This window comes from Hippoglossus hippoglossus, chromosome 5, assembly GCF_009819705.1.
Source record: "Hippoglossus hippoglossus isolate fHipHip1 chromosome 5, fHipHip1.pri, whole genome shotgun sequence".
In the NCBI taxonomy this organism is placed as follows: Eukaryota; Metazoa; Chordata; class Actinopteri; order Pleuronectiformes; family Pleuronectidae; genus Hippoglossus; species Hippoglossus hippoglossus.
In genome coordinates, this window is record NC_047155.1 from 13,330,821 (window position 1) to 13,349,958 (window position 19,138).

General features: G+C 41.6%; 3 protein-coding genes across 5 annotated transcripts in view; 1 reads left to right on the top strand and 2 right to left on the bottom strand.

The window, feature by feature from the left end:
• Window positions 1-3,943, bottom strand: part of kcnb1 (potassium voltage-gated channel, Shab-related subfamily, member 1) — a 31,556-nt gene extending 27,613 nt beyond the window's left edge. Inside the window, exons 1-2 of the mRNA XM_034586333.1 lie at window positions 3,402-3,943; window positions 161-809 (exon numbers count right to left, since the gene is read on the bottom strand). Coding sequence (XP_034442224.1) covers window positions 161-736 — 576 coding nt within the window. The 5' untranslated portion in view covers window positions 737-809; window positions 3,402-3,943. The remainder of the gene's footprint in view (window positions 1-160; window positions 810-3,401) is intronic.
• Window positions 3,944-5,033: 1,090 nt separating this feature from the next.
• ptgis (prostaglandin I2 (prostacyclin) synthase) lies at window positions 5,034-11,140 on the bottom strand. The gene is made up of 10 exons (XM_034586356.1): window positions 10,998-11,140; window positions 10,397-10,520; window positions 10,020-10,195; window positions 9,777-9,923; window positions 9,557-9,669; window positions 9,285-9,466; window positions 6,883-7,045; window positions 6,393-6,574; window positions 5,881-6,032; window positions 5,034-5,333 (listed from the first exon to the last, which is right to left on the bottom strand). Exons 1-10 carry the CDS (start codon window positions 11,111-11,113, stop codon window positions 5,174-5,176), a joined length of 1,515 nt encoding a protein of 504 aa, XP_034442247.1. The 5' UTR covers window positions 11,114-11,140; the 3' UTR covers window positions 5,034-5,173.
• A 5,115-nt stretch (window positions 11,141-16,255) lies between these two features.
• The window catches only part of LOC117761940 (SLIT-ROBO Rho GTPase-activating protein 3-like), a 30,884-nt gene continuing 28,001 nt past the window's right edge, over window positions 16,256-19,138 (top strand). Inside the window, exons 1-2 of one of the 3 annotated variants that reach the window (XM_034586326.1) lie at window positions 16,256-16,604; window positions 16,641-16,764. In XM_034586326.1, the coding sequence (XP_034442217.1) occupies window positions 16,698-16,764 (67 nt within the window). In that variant the 5' untranslated portion in view covers window positions 16,256-16,604; window positions 16,641-16,697. Of the gene's footprint in view, window positions 16,765-19,138 lie in introns of all 3 variants that reach the window. The other 2 variants (XM_034586325.1, XM_034586327.1) reach the window with 2 other exon arrangements.

The following is a 19,138-nucleotide window of genomic DNA, read 5'->3' on the forward strand; positions in this document are numbered from 1 at the left end:
ATATTGCAATAGATCCACGCTGCTAAAAAAAACATGTCACTGTGTGTCTGTCTTCGTGTGGCTGTGTGCAGGCCTGTGTAGACCCTCATCACACAAGTGTAAAGATTTCCCCAACCAATCACACACTCATCTCTTTCACATAACCACCAACGAAAATTACCTTTGCTGCAACGGACGAGCCGGGCTTTTCCAAGAGGTCCCAAAGTTTTTTCCGTTTTTCAGCACAGCAGGTGTTGTCAAATTCGTCCCCGTCTCTGTCTTTTAAATTGTCTGCCTCTCTTTTCAGCTCCTCGTTCATTTGCTCCTTTTTCTGGTGGTACCTCGCCTGGCAACACGACTCCAGGTAGATCTCGTCGATTCCCCAGTAGTCGAGCTCTTGACTGAACGACAGGGCGCACATCTCTTCCATCATGTGCAGCTTCCCCGTGCGGTAGAAGTTCAGAATTGACGTGAATGCCCCCGGATGTCGGTCAAAGAAGTACTCGTTCTCCTCGAGGTTGTAGTCGTCGCACACTTCCATCAGAGATTCATGGGTGTTGCAGTCTCTTAACTTCCCCAAACGTGTTCGTGGTAGCCTGTCTAACGTTCGCCACAAGACCTCATGAGGGAGACCCCCTACATTCAGCCTGACTCGGCGGAAACATGTCTTGCTGCGCATTATGTCCACTGGTTCAGGTTGCAGCGAGGACATTGAGCGGGAGCCAGCTTTATTTAACTCGGCCAAGGATTTCTCCATGATGACTTAATGGCGTGGGAGTAGGCAAACATCCAGTGTTATGGACTACAGTTGGTCCTGTCTTCTTCCAATACTGAAGGAATAAAAAAGGACATAATTAGTTTTCTGAGATCAGGCCAAAATCTCAGAGTCCATCAGTTTCACAACGAATATGGGGATATTTCTGTAGCTTGTGACCTGAGCACCCAACCTGGAGGTCAAGACCCCACAAGGGCCCTAAGATACAGCTACTGGGTCACAAGATGATTCAAGAAAGAAAATAAAAAATGTCTTTGTTAAACTTATTTTCATATTTTCTTATTCTTGTGCTAAACTTGTATTAATTAAGGGCCTATCAACACGATCTAAATGAAGTATTACAAGAAGCCAAAATCCCTGTGTCTGTATGTTGTGTGGACAATCATCTTCATTTTAAGGGGTCACAAGTCAAAAGGGTTTGAACTATTGGTTTTGAGCACTGATTGCCGACCTGGTTACTCATGTTTTTTTAGATTAGATTAGATTCAACTTGTTAACGGCAATGCTGCAATTAATTGAAAACCAGTAAATAATTGAGGTTTCTGCATCTAGCATTTAAAGCCAATAGTCTAAAAAGGTCCACAGCAGCAAAATGATGAATTATTATTTCAGGGTGTTTACTCTCATTGGATCATATCCTGTGTTTTCATCCGTCCCTGAATCAACAATAAACCCTCCCCCAGATTGATGATGTTGAAATGACTCTCACACATTGGGACTTAACGAGGGAAAGATTAAGCCTGAAATAATATTGTTTTGTTTTCAGCTGATCAGGAACTGAGACAAACATCATACAACATAAAATCCAGTGACTGTTACCAAAACTACATTCAAACCTGCTCAGATTAAAAGAAAGCAGGTTCAAATGTCCCGAAGTTTAGGAAAGATTCATTAAATTATTATCTCTGTTATCACATCATAGATCGTCCTCTGAATTCTTTCAAAATTGTGTTTTGGACTGAGCTAATAAACATACCCCCAGATAGAGCCGCTTGAGATGACTCACACCCACTAGCAGGCTGCAGAATCAGAATCTCAAGGTTTTCCTTTTCATAGGGTTAGCAAGGAAACTATTTTGAAAGCATTACTAATACATTGGAATTTGGTCTTGTTTTAATCATCATCCTGCAGCTAAACCAAGCATTCAAATTGAAATTGAATATCAATATGTTCTCGTCAAAAACCCCTCTTCTGTACATGGCATTTTAATTGTTTCCCCAGACACCTGGAAACTGGCCATGACCAGAGCTGAATCTATGAGATGATTAATTAATTTGTCATTTGAGGGAAAATCATTCAGGAACCGTTTTGATTTTCGTTTTTTTTCCAAAAACGGGCAAAGGTCAATGGAGAAAGCTTCTTAAATGCAAATATTTGTGTTTTACATGACGGTTCACACTCAACAATAGTTGGGCTAGACAACAATAAGTATTTAAACTTAGTGTCAACTTGAGCGTCAGCGTTCTTCACTATTTTCTGACATTTTAAACACTGGACAGCAAACGATTGCGACCTGTTGAAATACAATCATCAGTTCTCCGAAGGATGGAATAATATTACCATAGGCTACACGAGGTACTTCTTGACACTGCAGCAGTTTGATGAACGACAAATACTACAAATGCACATGAAATACAAACTAAACAAATCAGGCACCGAGTCCCTCGCCAGGGCCACAAGATGGAGGACCCACTGTAGTACACATATTTTCCATTAATCACATTGTGGAGGAATGTTATGAAGTACATCTGGGGCTTTTTGGACTCCTGCAGATCCCGGGGGGCCCTCGGGGCAGTTGCCCACTTTGACTGGTTGTGACTCCAGCCTTGATGATATTAAACTATTCATCTTAACTGTACAAACTACCCTGACAGAGTGTGGGTGATCTCCCGGTGTGTTTGTTTGTGTGTTTGTTTGTTTGTTTTGGGTCCCTCCAGCCTCGTGCTCTACCTGTGCTCATTTGTCGCCTGTGCAGTGCAGTGGGTGGAGACGCAGGACACCACAGTGATGAGTGTGGTACAAAGTGAGCGCTGTCCAGTCTAATGGTGCTGAAACACCAGGACACTGCTGCTCACTCCCTGAATCATGACCAGCTCCCAGGGGGATGCTGTGTGGAGGAAATCTAAATGATCACATCTCCTCCTCACAAAAAGGGGGAAATAACATTCATGTTCACGTCAGGTGCGAAGAGGCCTGCAGATGTGATCACTGTCACACAAAGTTTACAACTCTTCCCAAACAACATTAAGCCTGAGTGTAATGTCAGGTTACATTAAAAAAAGCACATACAGCACACACACATAAACAGGGGGTGTGTATGTGAGGATAATGTCGGATTTCAGGCGTGAACAACGAGCAGAGGAAAACAAATATCGATTCGAAGCAGCTTCCATCCTCCTGTTTCGTTGAAATCAAGGTTTTCTGTAAACGATGCACAATTACACAATATGCATTTCCCCCACACTGCAGCGCTCACTGGGGATGGCAACAAGCTCACTGGGATGTTGGATCGTCTAAAACTGCGATGTTGTCAATGCAAATCCCCCATCGTTGTTCCAAGGCTCCATATTGGTGCAGAGTCTGATCAATCCGTTACAAATCACAGGTGACAGGTGAAGAAAGCTTTTAGAAATAATAAAAAAAATACCGTGGTGAGTTGTTGTTGTTGTCATCCTGCACCGAATCAAACCGGCACGTTCCGCTCTGTGGAACAATCAATCCGCTGGAACACACACACAAGAAGCAGCAGCATTTACCAAAAAAAAAGGAGGCGCCGTTATTGGTTTACTATTGCAAAGGGTCTGAGCCGATGCTTCTCCCCCTCCTCTGCCTCCGACATGGCAGAGAGATCCTCAGCACGATCCACCGTCCACCCGCCGGCTCGTCGCTCCGCACATCTCCCCGCTGATCCGCCCGATGATCAACAAGTACGCACCGGGAGGGAGGGAACCAATCTGGACACACTACCTGTGTTCCCGGTCAGCTGTGCGAGGAGGCGCCGCATCTCTCTCTCTCTCTCTCTCTGTGTGTGTGTGTGTGTGTGTGTGTGTGTGTGTGTGTGTGTGTGTGTGTGTGTGTGTGTGTGTGTGTGTGTGTGTGTGCGTGCGTGCGTGCGTGCGTGCGTGTGTGTGTGTGGATCCATGTCAGCGCTTCCACATCCCATTAACTCCTTCAGCGCAGCCACAACGCGCCTCACTATTGTGCAATGCAGACTTTACAGTGTTGGTGTTAAGGATCAGGTACATGCATGATGTCATGTGCACATGGAGGCTCTGGTGAGATGCGTGTATGATCCCTGAAGGCACAGAGGCAACAACACGAGTGAAAACCTCGATACATGCTCAGGGATATAAAAAACAAACCCTAATGTGGAAATTAGGTCAATTTAGTGCCAATTAATTTGTCATGGTCCCTCCACTCTGTCTCCACATGCATGGATTTGTGGAAGAATTGGTATTAATGGATCTCTTACTAAAATAAGAGAAGTATTCAATTCAAGACCTTTACATAAAAATACAAATACTACATTGAAAATCCTGCTCAAGTGGAGCATTAGCACCAAAGTGTACTTTGATTTCCTGCAGAAAATTAATGATTATCATGAAACTATTCGACTGCATGTGTCCTCTCTGATTTCTGAGATCAGCTGTAAGATGATAGATGGGGTAAGAAAGAAGAAAAAAGCTCTACAACATAAAATTCATCTTTTTGGACTTAAGACTGAATCTTTTCTGTGGAATACTAGTTTAATCTATTTGGGCTTCACACTGATAGGTGTGGAAATCACTCTTAGTCATATGTAACTTTACAGAGGGTCCAATGTTCCTATTTTGTAATTGACCATAAAGGTTAGGAACCTCTGGTTTAATTATAAACAAGGCAGTCCATTTTGTAAGCACACATATTTTTCATTTAAATCTTACTCTGAAATTAAATTAGAAACAATATACTGTATATATAGCTGTTGGAATGTAGTAGAGTGAATAGTACAATATTTGGAAATGACTAAATGGAAATACTTAAGTAAAAGCACAACTACTTTACTATTGTACTTAAGTACAATTATTGAGAAAATTTACATATTTAGACAATAAATAAAGAACTTTTTGTAAATATCGAAGTAACTTTATTGTTTTTTGTGACTTCTGTTTCTTCTTGTCTCTTATGAAGATACTTGGCAAGAGGAACCTCATGCTGCAGTAAATAATGTGTTTATTTCACACACAAACACACAAGCTAAGTATGGAGGCCATTTGTGGTCTGTCAAAAATGAGACGTGTCAAGTTAAATTATTTTATTAAACACAGCAAAGTTAAATATGATATCTACAGGAGGAGCATAGCATAGAATAAATACTGCTACAGTGCTGACAAAGAGGTTTACTAATCAACAATTTGTACACTTAATCAAGTGATCAAGTCATAATTCATACAGCATCTCCTTCAGTCGGTATCGAACCTGCAGATCTCCGTCCGGCTGCAGCATTCCATAGCCGTAGCGACTGGGATTTACGGGTGGCAGTTTATCCCCCGGGTCACACATCTCCATATCCAGACGGGTCAAGAGCAAAAACACAAATCTAAAAGACACAAGGGGCAAAGTGGTTTAGAAGAGGAGACAAACCACAGATAGAGAAACTTGACTTGTCAAGATTCGTTTGCAAATTTCAGACATCTAGAAACTATGTGACAGGGAGTAAATAAACTGATCTCATACATAAAAGCATAAAAACAACTCTCCAGATCAGCACTGCATAACCAGATCCTCCTTTTTGTGAGTTATGGATTAATAGGATTGACCTTTAACCTTTGTAACTGGATATGATGTTTGACAAAGACATGCTCTCCAAAATGCCTGTCCTCTATTACCCTTCGCCTCTCTCATACATTTCATTACTGAGTGTACGCCATTACTACATTACAGCTTGTTGCTAATGACGATAGAGGACATGAAAGCAGGACTGAAAAGATAATAGGGGGGAATATTATATAAAGATGGATTTTTGCTGGTCTGATCTGGTAATCAGGGTGAAATTGCAGGAAGTATTTTGATCATGAATGCATCGTTTAAAATCTAAAAGATACAACGTGGAAAGATATATGGATTTTCTTTTGGTTTACACTCACTGTTTGATGGTTGTAACAGCAAACTCCTTCCCAATGCAGATGTTTTTCCCCGCCCCCCAAGGCATCGTGTAGTATTTCAATCTTTTCTCCTCCTTGTAGAATTTATCCTTCACTGTATTATCTTCATTTAAGAAGCGATCGTACTTGAAGATCTATTGAGAGGAGACGGGTGAAAAGATGAAAACACAAGTTACATGGGTGCCTTGCAATATCATTAAAACAGGCTTGATCATATGTGCACAGCTCCATATCTTCTGTTAAAAATAATATGCAGTTATCACATCTAACTATTGAAGTATATATCTTGCTCGCTTTCAAATCAACTCCTGGTTGTTTAATTTGTAGATGTTTAGCAGCCTATCCCAATGGATCAAGTAATCCTGCCTCTGCAAGATTGCCTTGTGCACTACAATAGGGCTTAAAATATCCCAATGGAGGTTCACAACTATATATATCGTAACGGTAACGCATTTGTTGTGGGTGAATGGTGTACACTCCTCATCTACAAGTACCTGTGGGTCTTGGTGTATCTCCGGGTCCATTTGAGGGCTGAGGAAGGGGAACAGACACACTTTGTCCCCCTGTCTGAGGTGGTACTCCTGTCCGTTGGCCATGCGCAGCCTCTTATCCTGCATCACCTCTCTTCTGATCATTACCGCAGCGGTGAGCCGGAGGGTCTCTCTCAGAACGCTGTCTGCAGAACGAAGAGGACAGCAGAGAGGATGATCTCAGAGGGGTGTCAGTGTGAGTTAAATCAGCGGTGCCCTCGGGGGTCATTTGGAGATGTACAAACATTTGCACGAATATATGAGAAAGGCAATCATCGTTTTATTGAATCAAAGGTCAGACTTTAATTGTCACTGACACCTTTTCAGTGTGCTTATCTCATTATTCCCAACAAGTCAAATGAGTCACTCCTTCCATGTGGTTGGAGTGACTAAACCCTGAGGTGGAGGAGTTGAAATGAACGGGTAAAAAGGCAGCCTGCAGCTTTTTACATACCAAGCACAGGTGTGCTGTGTGCTTCCAGTGGGTTGATGGGAGGATGCCGTGGGTACGATTCCTGGGAAGTAAGACGTCTGACCTCTGATTTCACAGCCTCCATGGCCGTAGGGTGAGTGAGCAGGAAGCCAAGGAGCCAAAAGGCAGCAGGTCCAGCATTACACTGAAAAGAGAAATGCCCAACTTAGCTCGCTCTCAGACTATATTTTATATACGTGGCCAAGTCATGAACATTATATTGAGGTTTCTTTTTTATTATTTGGAACATTTCTATCATATCTCCTCACTCAGTTCTCTGCTGTCTGAATATGAGTGATGGGGAGACGCTTGTGAATCAATTCACGCTTTGTAGACACTGCAGTCAGACACTCAGGGAGAGACACCTGAGCCTGTCAGACAATAATTGCTGTGGGTTAAGGGAGCTGTTCTTCTCACCTCTGTGCATCTCAGGTCAGCTCTCCAATGACAGCCGGGGCAAATACTCTAAAGCAACTAAAGGTGCATCACATTGTCATTCTGCACCTTTTCAGATCTATTGCCTCAAATGACATGAGCCTGGTTACGCTATTGGCTAAAGCATTTTGAGATTTTAAATGTACTTTGGCATTTGAGACAGATAATACTTGGCTGCCAGTACAAAAAAAAATGTAGTTATAGTTTTTTCAAGTTTTTACACTTACGTTTTTGCACGGATTAAAACAGATTGCATGTTATTATTTGTGAGCTTTATACAGTGTTTTTTGTTATGTTTTTACAAAGCCAAGCTAACTGTTTCCACCTGATTCCAGTCTGCATACTAAGCTAAACTAACAGATGGCTGGCTCCAGCCTCATACTTTGCATACAGACACGAAAGATCTTATCTAATTCTCTGCAACTACTGAATCAGGGTATTATTTGGGTATTATTTGATTAACTGTTACTGGTGCGGTATACTGGGACAAATTGTGAACACAAGACTGACTAAACACTGCCAGAGTTTTACCAGCTTTATTTTTCATAAGGTCAATTTTGTGATATGAGCAGTTCAAATAAATGTGTGGGATAAATCTACTACATTAAATCAGTGTTTCTCCTAAAAGGAAAGTGATTAATAAATGGAATTCTGGATGTATATATTTCAATCAATAACTTCAATTATTTGCAAACGGAAAAGGGCTTGTCGTCAGCTTTAGAGAAAATACAAGAATTGTAGTTTCCTCTGCAATACCCCAGTCTTCCTGTAACACACACTGTAAGCCATATCCACTCTGGCACCTCTCTCGCTAGCCTCACATCTAATCCCTCTATTCTCTGCAGTGGTGCCCCACTTTCCAGCCCAGACTGAGACTGAGTGTTCCAATATCCCAGCAGACGTGATAATGCACAAACAAACATGCAGGAGGACCAACAGTATTTCCCTAAATCAGCAGAGTGGCTATAGAGGCCTGTGGTGGGGTGGCCTGGCCAAGGTTTCCTCTTGGTTAGATGCTGTGCGCTGGCATTCATGGGGGAACAATTGTAGTTCCTCTGAGACTGGCAGGTTAACACGAGACTAAAGCTATTACTACTAAAATGTAGCCTTGATGAACAGAGGACATAGACAATAAATAGCTTGCTGTCTCCCCCACGTGGCAGCATGGAGCGATCACACCATGTTGCTGTGGACTTGTCTGGGCTGGTGAGCAACAGTTCTGTACTGACACTCACGCATGAGTCACTATTACTTATCCTGTACACTAAGTAAATAAATACTATTTGAACAAGAGGCCTTGTTCATGGGCGAGTAGAGACTTATGGAAATCTTAAATAAAGCATTCATTCAGTAGAGTTTTATATATCTTGCTCCAGAAACGTCTAACTCCATTTTCCCAGGTTATAAAACACATCCTCGGTGGAGCTGCTTGGCAAGCGGCGGCAGAAAACCTGACTGACAGTATCAGCTTCCCACTGCATGAAACCGAGTGACGTGGGGAAGAGAGGAAGCAACTAACAGCTGACTAATACAATCCAATGATGCATTACATAATGTTCTTACTGAACGAGGGGAAATGATAAGGTGTCACAGAAACTCATTCAAATGTTCACACCAGGAAAAACTGTGCTGTGAGTTACAGGTCGGGACAGGCAGGTCTGCGATACTGGAAGACAAGAATCCACCGTGTGTCACTTGTGCATTGTTGGCAGACTGAGCAACATGGAGTGGAATTCAGGCATGCCGTCTGGGTGCGGAGGGTTTGTATGTTTTGGAATCATTGAGTTGGCCTTGCGTGTGTGTGTGTGTGTGTGTGTGTGTGTGTGTGTGTGTGTGTGTGTGTGTGTGTGTGTGTGTGTGTGTGTGTGTGTGTGTGTGTGTGTGTGTGTGTGTGTGTGTGGTTTGCATATGTATGCATGAAAAAGAAAAAAGGGAAGTGCAGCTCTCACCTGTGTGGTCCACAGCTGCAACAGTAAAGCTCGTCTTTGCATTTCTGCATCTACTCCTTGCCCCTGCAGGAAGTTTTGGTAGCTCTGCTGCCAGGAGCCCGTCTCTGACTCGCCGCTCAGCCAGCTTGGAGACAGCAGCTCCCACAGTCGCTCCCGGGATGTGTTGGCTGTTTTAGTTTCCCCTGAGTGAGACCCGACAGAAGTTGATTAACACTAAACTTTGCTGCAAATCAAAGATTAAACAATTATATTTCCATTGTCTGTTACCTTACCTCGGCTGAGTTTGCAGCAAGCAATTTTGGAGAGGAGATGGTCAAACTTGCAGAACTCTTCATAGACTGCAGCAGCATTGTCTCTCCTCCCAAACAATGTAAGATATCCAGCCCTGAGAAAAAAATCAATGAATTAAAAAAAAAAAAACCTCCCAGACTATCACTCCTGGTGGTGTAAACACTGATGTCACATGATGCACTGCATCTTGCTGGCTGTTACCTGAAGAGCAGGCTGTAACATAAGTTAAAGAGCCCGTCCTGTCTCCACTCTGAGGGGCCACAGTCTCTCTGGTCACTCAGCAGCAGATGTTGAAGGTGAATGTTCATGGAACTGCTGAGCTCAGACAGACCGAGACCTTGGAAATGCCTGGGGAAACCACAAAGATAAAGATGATGCTGAGATTTAAAACAGATGTTTCTCTTGTCGATTGGAGATCTAAGTTTAAAAAGAAACTTTAATTACAGTTTCATCCATTCCCTCTCTGCTGCAGGCTTGATGCTTGGCAGCTGAAGACTGAAGATCCTTTTCAGGAGCTGGCTTCTGCTGCGGGTGAAGTCCAGAAACGCTTTGTCGTTAATCACCTCATCAAAAGAGTTTGGGTCCAGCAGCACTGTCACATAATTACCAGCAACACGGACCTGTGGGGACATCATTTCTTTTAATTGTTCAAATATTAAAATTCTGATTAGTTGACTTCTTCTTGTTCCCGTATCCTGATTTTGATCTTTTCACTTTCAAACTAATACATTTGTTGCTGTCCTCTAAATCAAAATAGCTTTTCAATTCCTGTCATGTTGTAATTTTTGTTTGAAACAAAGGTTATTAACGACAGAACTCACTGTGAAGATATCCCCGTGCTTTTCTTTCATCCGGGCCAAAAACTTTGCAGCATCTTTTCCAAACTCGAGCGCATGCCCCAGCCATGGTACGAGGCCTTTGTCCAGAGGTGGCTCATTTTTCTGTCTGCCAGGGATAAAAAAGAAACACTCATTCAAACAAATATGCAATACAGTTGGTTTATCTACATTTCATTCATTTGGGAATCTCAACCAACAGGTTAGGAGTTTACCTGAACTTGTGCCAAATGAACTTCCTTTATGTAATTGCAAAGCCATACAGTACGAAAACATAAGTATAAGTCACAAGCATAATTTTGAGTTTTATTGTAGGGTGTTGTTTAAATACAGAAAGCTAAATATACACAAAGTTCTCCTTGCTTCTCTGTGATATACATTTAAATATTTGAATCAAGCAGTATTATATAACAGTCAACCTTACACTACAGTAATGGGACACTTCAGTCGAGCTTTTCTAAATCATAACATTTGTAAAATGTGCGTTTGCAGTAGTTTGCAAATTCAGACTTATACAACCTCTTCAATGAACCTTCGCTGAAAATGAAAAATGTGTAAAAATCTATGTATAAATAAAAGGCTTTACCTTGTGCGAGTGGAGTAAAGGAGAATTAGTATAAGCAGTCCATTAAGCAGCAAGAAGATTGTCCATAACATGTTTCCGTGAGGTCTGATGTCCCTGTTGTGCCAAATGTAATTCATTCCATCGCTGCTGGCAACTTCCTTATATCTGAGCCTGGCTCAGTTTTTAACTACTGCCTGTTAGAAGAGACGGGGGAAGGTGTGGCCTTAGTGAAACAAGGTGTTGCACCACACTCAGTCTACAGCTAAGTCAGCAGTAACACAGTAAATCACACAAACTGAAAATGACAGTTAATTATGTCTGCGAGTTCACCTAAGGTCAGACATTTCACAATAATGTTAAAACCCTTGAGCAAAACATTTCAACTGACAACATTTCATAGTGTGTGGAAAAAACACCTGCCAGTAGGTTTCACAGCAGTGACATCATCAGGGTACAGGGACTCATGTTTCATTAAGTAAAAGGTGACATCAGGGCTGAAATATGTTATAGGAGGTCCCAGCATTGAGCTTGTAAGCTTCGCTGATGTCAAAACTGTATATGACAACATTTAACTTCCCTTGAATATTATGAAATGTTTATGTATACCTCCTTTAATAAGATGACTTACACACAGTCAGAGGCTGAGAACTGATCACAAGACCTGTCGCCCACCTCCATTTAAACCAATGATACATTATACTTCAGTAGAGATAAGATCTGTCACCGTTTGAGTTTTGTTTATGCCCGTATATGGTTGGATGATTCACACAGTATTAGTAGGGTTAATGCCCAATGGTCTTACTTTACTCAACTAAAAACAATCACAGGCCTAAGTTAGTAAATCGAACCAAGCAAATAAGTAAATACGTAAGTAAGTAAGTAGGTAAGTAAGTAAGTAAGTAATATTTAACTAACTAACTAAGTAAGTAAATAGCTTTGTACAGATTAGTCAATGGAGCAGGTTTCTCAGAGCAAAGTGCTTCACATAGCCTAAATGACAATAACACCATTAGACTGATAATAAACAATAAACATAAGCAACAGAAGACAGTGGGAACACAACCAACCTAATAGCCTGTAAATTCTAACCAGTGATATACTTTCCAGCAGAAAGTGTGGAGGTGAATGTGGAACTATCACACTGTGCTGTTGTTGTTGTTGTTGATGGGAACAGTGACCAGCAGGGGGCAGGCCTGACACCTCCTTCCCCTTCCATCAGCTGCAGGAAACGTCAGCAGTGACACTGAGGTGAGTTCAAACTGTTTGTCAAATAAAAACTAGACACTGTGAAGCTCAGAGGAAACTAACAGGCAGATACTGGATTTACCTGACAAATGACAAGAAACCTCACCAGCGACAACAGCAGAAATGGATATTCAAGGAATTCTGACAGTGTTTTGATAAAAGTGACAAAAAACACATCAGGCATCAGGCTAACATGAAATATAATATATTTCAACTATCTACATCGACAATGTTTTGTTTGTTTATGAGACAAAAAGCGTCACAGAGCGAGGAAGAGCTGAGTGAAAACAATTTTAATACCATTTTACTCCTGAAGCATTAAACATTTGAATTTTGAGAGTTGTTTACCAAAGTTATAGCCCTTAGCCTCGAGTTAGCACTCATACTTTGCGTGCTCTGCTCTAACTGGCCAGAGTAGCTACCTGCAACACTAGTTCCCAAGGCAAACATTCACGCTGTAGTGCAGTTCAATCAACCATCAGTCAAACTTTATTCATTTAGCACCTTTCAAACAAACCAAATGACATTCAGAGGGCTGAACATGTGATTGACAGAACACAGGATGTTCAAAATGATAAAAAGATTTAAAAAAAACCCCTCAGATTTACAGATAATGTACATGAAAAAAAATCAATAATAGAAAAGACAACAATATAAGAAAGTTAAGATAATATAATATATGTAATCAACACTAACAATTTGGTAAACGAAATAGAATAAGATAAATAATAAGACAATAAAACATAAGTATTCAAGATTCTAAATAAAACGATTTTTTACTTTACTATATTTCCATACATATAAAGGAAACTAAATTTTGTTTCTCACAAGAATGAAAATTGGATCAAAAAATAGATAAAGACAGCAATAAATAATATTTTTAAAAGTATTAAAAGCCAGAATATATAGGTGTTTATTTGTTTAAAAATATCAACAGTTTCAGCTCGGATCCTGTGGAGGGCTGATGCAGTGACTTGGCTGAATCACCATATGTTTTGGTTACGCTTTGTGGAATAGCATAACGAGAGGAACCAGAGGGACGGTAGTGCCTCCTTGGTTTTGTTCATGTGTCGATTTGTTTGTTCCATGTGTAGCAGGAAAAAGCTAATGTAGGATAAAGAGATAAAGTAGAAACTGTAAACACAAACCCGCCTGTCAACTAACAGTGCACAAGATATGACTGGTTATCTAACCTAGCTACATGTTCCAGTATCCCACCACTTCTCAAATTTTCCACGGAAACAAATTGATAATCATCCATATTCTATATAGGTCAATGATGTCAAATGCAATAATATGAAGTGATGCAAATGTGAAGTAGCTGATATAAGACAAAGATCTTGCAATTTCCCAATAGCGTTGTAGTATAAAATAATTAAAGGGTGATTCAATTAATCTCTTTTAAAGTCACCCAGGTATAACTGGGATGTTTTTATTGGTTTCATCAATTTAGCTCCATATGAACAAACTGTTTTCTGTCCCTCTTTGCGATGCTGCATTTAAAAAAGAAAGACAGAAAGAAGGTATTTACTGTCAGATGATTTCCATTTAAATCTCTGTCAGGCTTATACAGACTTTAGATATCTCCCAAGGGAAGGGAATGGATGAGCAGCAGTATCAGTCAACAGGAGCAGTGTCTCGGGAATAATGCTGTTATTATGTTAATGGCCCTAAAGAACCTGTTTCTTATAAGGTGGGTGTGGTGCACTGGAAACCACATGATTTAAAACAAACTGCCTGGGGGTTACACACACATCACATCCAACAAAGTGTTTTCTATGCCTCACTTTGTTACACACACATATTTGACATCTAGTGATTTGAGCCCTGTTACATAGAAAACCAAATATAACAACAGCATATCACTGCTATTACTGTTCATGGTTTCATTGTCGTTCTTATTTCAAGGACTTTATTTTAACTTAAAACACAGAGTGAAACTTTTAGTTTTGCCCTCAGACGTCTGTGGGGTCGTATAACAGCAAAACAATTTAAAACAATAAATGTAGGCTTTTACATTTCAAATTTAACTCTTTTTAAAACTCAGAGATTCGTTGGCTAGAATCTGAGGCAAGCTAGTAAAACACAAATACCCTCCTATGTAAACAGGATTAGATGAAGTATTTGCCTTGATTAAAATTCAATGATATTTCGGTTAGTGATTAAATAACAGAGTAAAATCAACAATGGTTATTATTATATATTGGTGCAGTGAACAGTATGCATAATCCTGTGTAACTTCACCATAAAGACTACTGTAATTATTGCATTAACTTACCAAGAGGTCTTTATTAGCCTCCAGAAGGAAACTAATCCTTTCATGGAGGACCATGTGATGCTCATTCCTCCAGTACAGACCCCTAAGTGGATGGTGTTGTAGTTTACACGGCCCATGTTACACACAGCTTTTTCACATCGGTTGCACACCCACCCCAACTATTATCAGGCCCACTTGGATCGGTGACAAGTGACAACATTTGCACAGGAAATTAGAAGTTGGAGTGAGGATTGCACGGTGAGAACTGTGCGGTCCTCCTTCAGATTTTTGTGCTGGGCTCTCTCCCAACTTCAACTGTTGTGACAGGCTGACAGTAGCCCGCTGATTTCCTGAGAATTAGGCGCAAAGGCCAACCAGCGGATCAAAATGCAATCTGTTCCCAGATAGACTCAAGAAGAAAGGGCTTGATTGTCCCTGTCACATACAGCAGTACATTTCTCTGAGACAAAAACATAGATGTGGTTGCACTTGAGATGTCACAGAAAGTTTTTTGACATTACCTGTCAGGAAACTGCTGGGGTGAAGTGCACTCAGGAGGGAAATACACAGCAAAGTGACACATTGAGCCATTCAGACTGTCTGTAGAGAAATACTCCAGGATCTATCATACTGTTGCAACGGCAACAGCGTAGAACAATTGTAACATAAGTAATTGTGTAGCACCTCAGTTTAGTACCAATTAGAAGCAATGTTTGAAAGTCGTCTCGTTCGCGCACCACAAATCATTTCTCAAGCACTGTTACTTCTTTCAAAGACAAATGTGTTGCGTGTGTCTTGATACTTTCAACATGAAAGGTCTGGGCTTCACAATACTGTCAAAAATGCTGCGAGGACCCATGGCTCACACTGGGGTTAGTTGTTACACATTGAAAGCTCTTAAGCAATGCTATATGTCCAAACAATTAAAAGGGGAAACTCTGGTTAATTCTACACAGTTTGTCCAAACAGTAGAACAATCTCTCATGTCGCTTTGGATGGACCTATCTACAGTTTATGATGTCATTAGTTTGGAGTTGACAGGAACATATTTTACAGAGACTCTACATTACAAACTGAGCAGGAGTTCATCATGTAGAAATACGTGAGTATTAACAAGGCAGGAACAGGCTGTAATGGCAAATACAGAAGGAAGTACAGAGTAGACTTTTTGGGAGAATGAGCACATGCACTGATTTTGACCTTTACTTAATTAAACATGTCTGTTGTGCAAACCCTAGTACTTTATTAACACTAACCCTATTGCTGCTGTGCCCCTTTAATAATGGTAATTAAGAATCTTAAAATGAAGGCAATAGTAGTTTTATCATAATCACGAGAAGCTATAGAGTACTGTGGATGGATATTTGGTAAATAGTTGGGGTGACAGCTTCTCACCAATGATCACCAACATATGCTATGTCACGAAATGGATTTATTCATCACTAAATCTATAATTAACACACACACACACACACATCTGATTGATGGCAGACAGATTGTTGGATTAATTCAATAATCTAGAGAACCACCCGCCCAGCCATCCCCTTGTACTGTAGTCGGCCCCAGTCTCGTGTTACAACCACAGCACATTCATGTCCATGCAGATATCCGTGATTGGAAAGGGTTGGTTGATCATCGCACTCACGTGAACCTCAAATCATCCATGAGAAGAACAGTGGCGGAGGAAGGAGGGGGCTGCAGCAGCAGCAGCATTGAACTTGCAGGGGCTGGAGGGAGGGGGGGAGAGAGAGAGAGAGAGAGAGAGAGAGAGAGAGAGAGAGAGAGAGAGAGAGAGAGAGAGAGAGAAAAAAGGGGGGAGCAGATTGTAACGCAGAAGCGGCCGTGGCTCACTCCAGGCTTTGTGAAATGAACATCAGACGTGAGCCCTTTTCGGATTCACAGGGGAAGAGTGTTGCTGCCTCTGCTGCTGCTGCTGCTCCTGCTGAAGGAGAAGAGGAGGAGGAGGAGTGGTCAGGGATCATTAGAATGCACTTCTGAGAAGGATCGACTGCGCCCTGAACGCAGCGCAGCGCGGAGACAACGCAGCAGAGCCTGGAAAGTGCGCACAAATCTGCCAAGTTGTGTCGAGCGAGAGCGGCCGATGATCCGCGTCTGATCCGAGGACTGCGGACCGGGGCCGAGGCAACGCGGCATTGTGGCCAGCGGAGACAACGATCCCCCCCCCACCCCGAGGACTGCACAGCCCATTATCCCCCAAAATGTCATCTCAGGCGAAAGTCAAGAAGGACAAAGAGATTATTGCCGAATATGAGACCCAAGTGAAAGGTGGGTAACGCGCACGGAGGCCCGGTCGTATTGTTATCCAGCGTGTCAAGGCAGTATTGCGTAACTTTACCCCACAACCTTTCCGTGGTTGTGCCGCGGGGTGGGACTGAGTGTGTAGTGGTGGATGACATGTCATTTATATTTGGAACACGTCCCCTCTGGCCCCTGAATTCAACTCGGTCTGATGTTATTGTTTGAATGCAGTAGATGAAGATGTAACTTGGCTGAACCGGTTTCCCTCCACTCAAGATGATGACATCCCAGAGCGGCAACATGCCTAGCCCTGTACGTGTGGCTGTGTAAACCAGTGCAGCTTCATAGTTGGTTTCACTAGAGCTGTATGTGCACCCACCAGGGGAATGTACCATATTACCTTGGACCCCCCCCCCCCAACAGACTGGAGGTCATGCACCTCATGCATCTCCTGCAGGATAATTGGAGGCAGCAGCTACTGCTTCTTGAAAGACGAAATGTTTAAATTTGACACGAATTTGATATTGTGGATCATTTGTGTCAGGTGTGCAGACAGCGTGTGTGTATTTTTCCTGACCCTCCTGGAGTGTGTCATCAGGAGGATGAGGGGAATGCTTGGAGAAGGTCACGCAGCAAACAGTTCAGAGAGTGTGTGAATAATGTATACTGTACGTATGAATTATGAACCATGAAAGGATTCTACTGTCTGCGCCGCTAAATATGTGGCTGGATGAAGCAGCCAGGGAGAGGAGAGTCAGGGAGAGGAGAGTCAGGGACACACCGGCGCTGTAGCCGCACAGACAGGGAAGGATGTATATATGGGTGGGTTGTCTCCTAAGCCTTTTAGAGACACTTCAGGCAGTAACAGCTCCGACTCCCTGTGCATCACCTCGTCACAGCTGGATTTCCTCTCTGTAAATCCACCAGGCTTCATACAGATAGTGTATCCGCCTTTTTTGTACAGGTTGGGCCGATAAAATTACACAATTCATGCAGTTGTCTATTGAAAAGGAAATCAATCAGAAATGACAGCGATTCGATTTTTTCAGTCCTCGTTGCCACAGTGCCAATTCGCCGCTTTGTGATAATGAAATTGAAATAATTGGGTTTTGAGCTACGTATGTGATTTGAAGATGGCAGTTTGGGCTGTTGGAAGTTGTTCACAATTTTCTGACATTTTATTTGCTAATCAGTTTAGACTGATTGAGAAAGTATGATCAAATAATCAGTAATTAAACAAAGCTGTAGCTGTAAAAGCAGGATGACTCAAGGCTATGGACTTAAAGAATCAACACAAGGTTGGGTCTGAGTTTTCTATTGAAGATAGAATGAATGAAATGTTGGCACAATGAGTCAAATCTGTAATTGTTACAGACTCGACACGTTTATCGACACCAGACAATGGTCTGAATAAGTCACTGGCATCTAAACAGCATTCTCTGAATACATTAACCTGAATAAGGTCATACTCGGAATAATCAATAATGGAATTAAGTCATGAGTATTTTGACCGAGTTACATTATGTAAACATGTGAACGTCTCAATTGCATAACGACATCCTCTATTGGAGTATTCTCAGCATTTTGCAACATTGACATACAGCAGTTAGCAACTACTTGACAACTCATGCCATGGGTTCGAGTGTAATCATGTACTAGGAGGTAACGTTGTCATAAGTTATAATGAGACGATCTTAGCATGTTAACAGGAAAATGAATTAGATGATTTATTAGCAACTCATATAAACATCATAATCTAAATAATGTATTTTTCAGAATAAGGTCAATAGTCAGAATATTGTTGTCCATGTAAACGTAGTCAGTGGTGAAACACTACATCTCCAATGCTCTCCTCTCAACCTGGTGTTATTTTACTTGTTGGCTGTCAAACATCACAGAGTTTAGTTTCGGGCCTGGTATATGGTGTTGGCTATAATGGGTCCAGTAGAAAACAGAATTAGATAAACCTAATTATGTATATAGTCACAGGATCCAATAATGGTGTCTGTAGTTCAGTTGTCCATGATAAAAGAGTAAACTCTGGACGGGACAAACATGTGGTCATGGCATATGCTACATGTGCTACAAGTGAAATGCAAACCGCTTAGAATCAAATGGGCAAGAACTATATTTCTTGTTTTACCTCAGTTGTTCCACAAGATGGTTATTTTAATGCTTATTTGTTAAATGAGAAGATAACTCCACTCACTCTCATTTCTGTTCACGAGAACTACATTTAGCTGCCAGTTAGCTTAGCTTGGCTTAAAGACTGGAAACCGCAGGAAGCAGCCAGTGAATTTCAGGACCAGGTGCAGTTACTTCCTGGAGGGAGGAGATGATTTTTTAACCAGGACGTGGTTTAGGGGGTTAACCAGCACTTATTTGTATGTTTTCTAAAAGC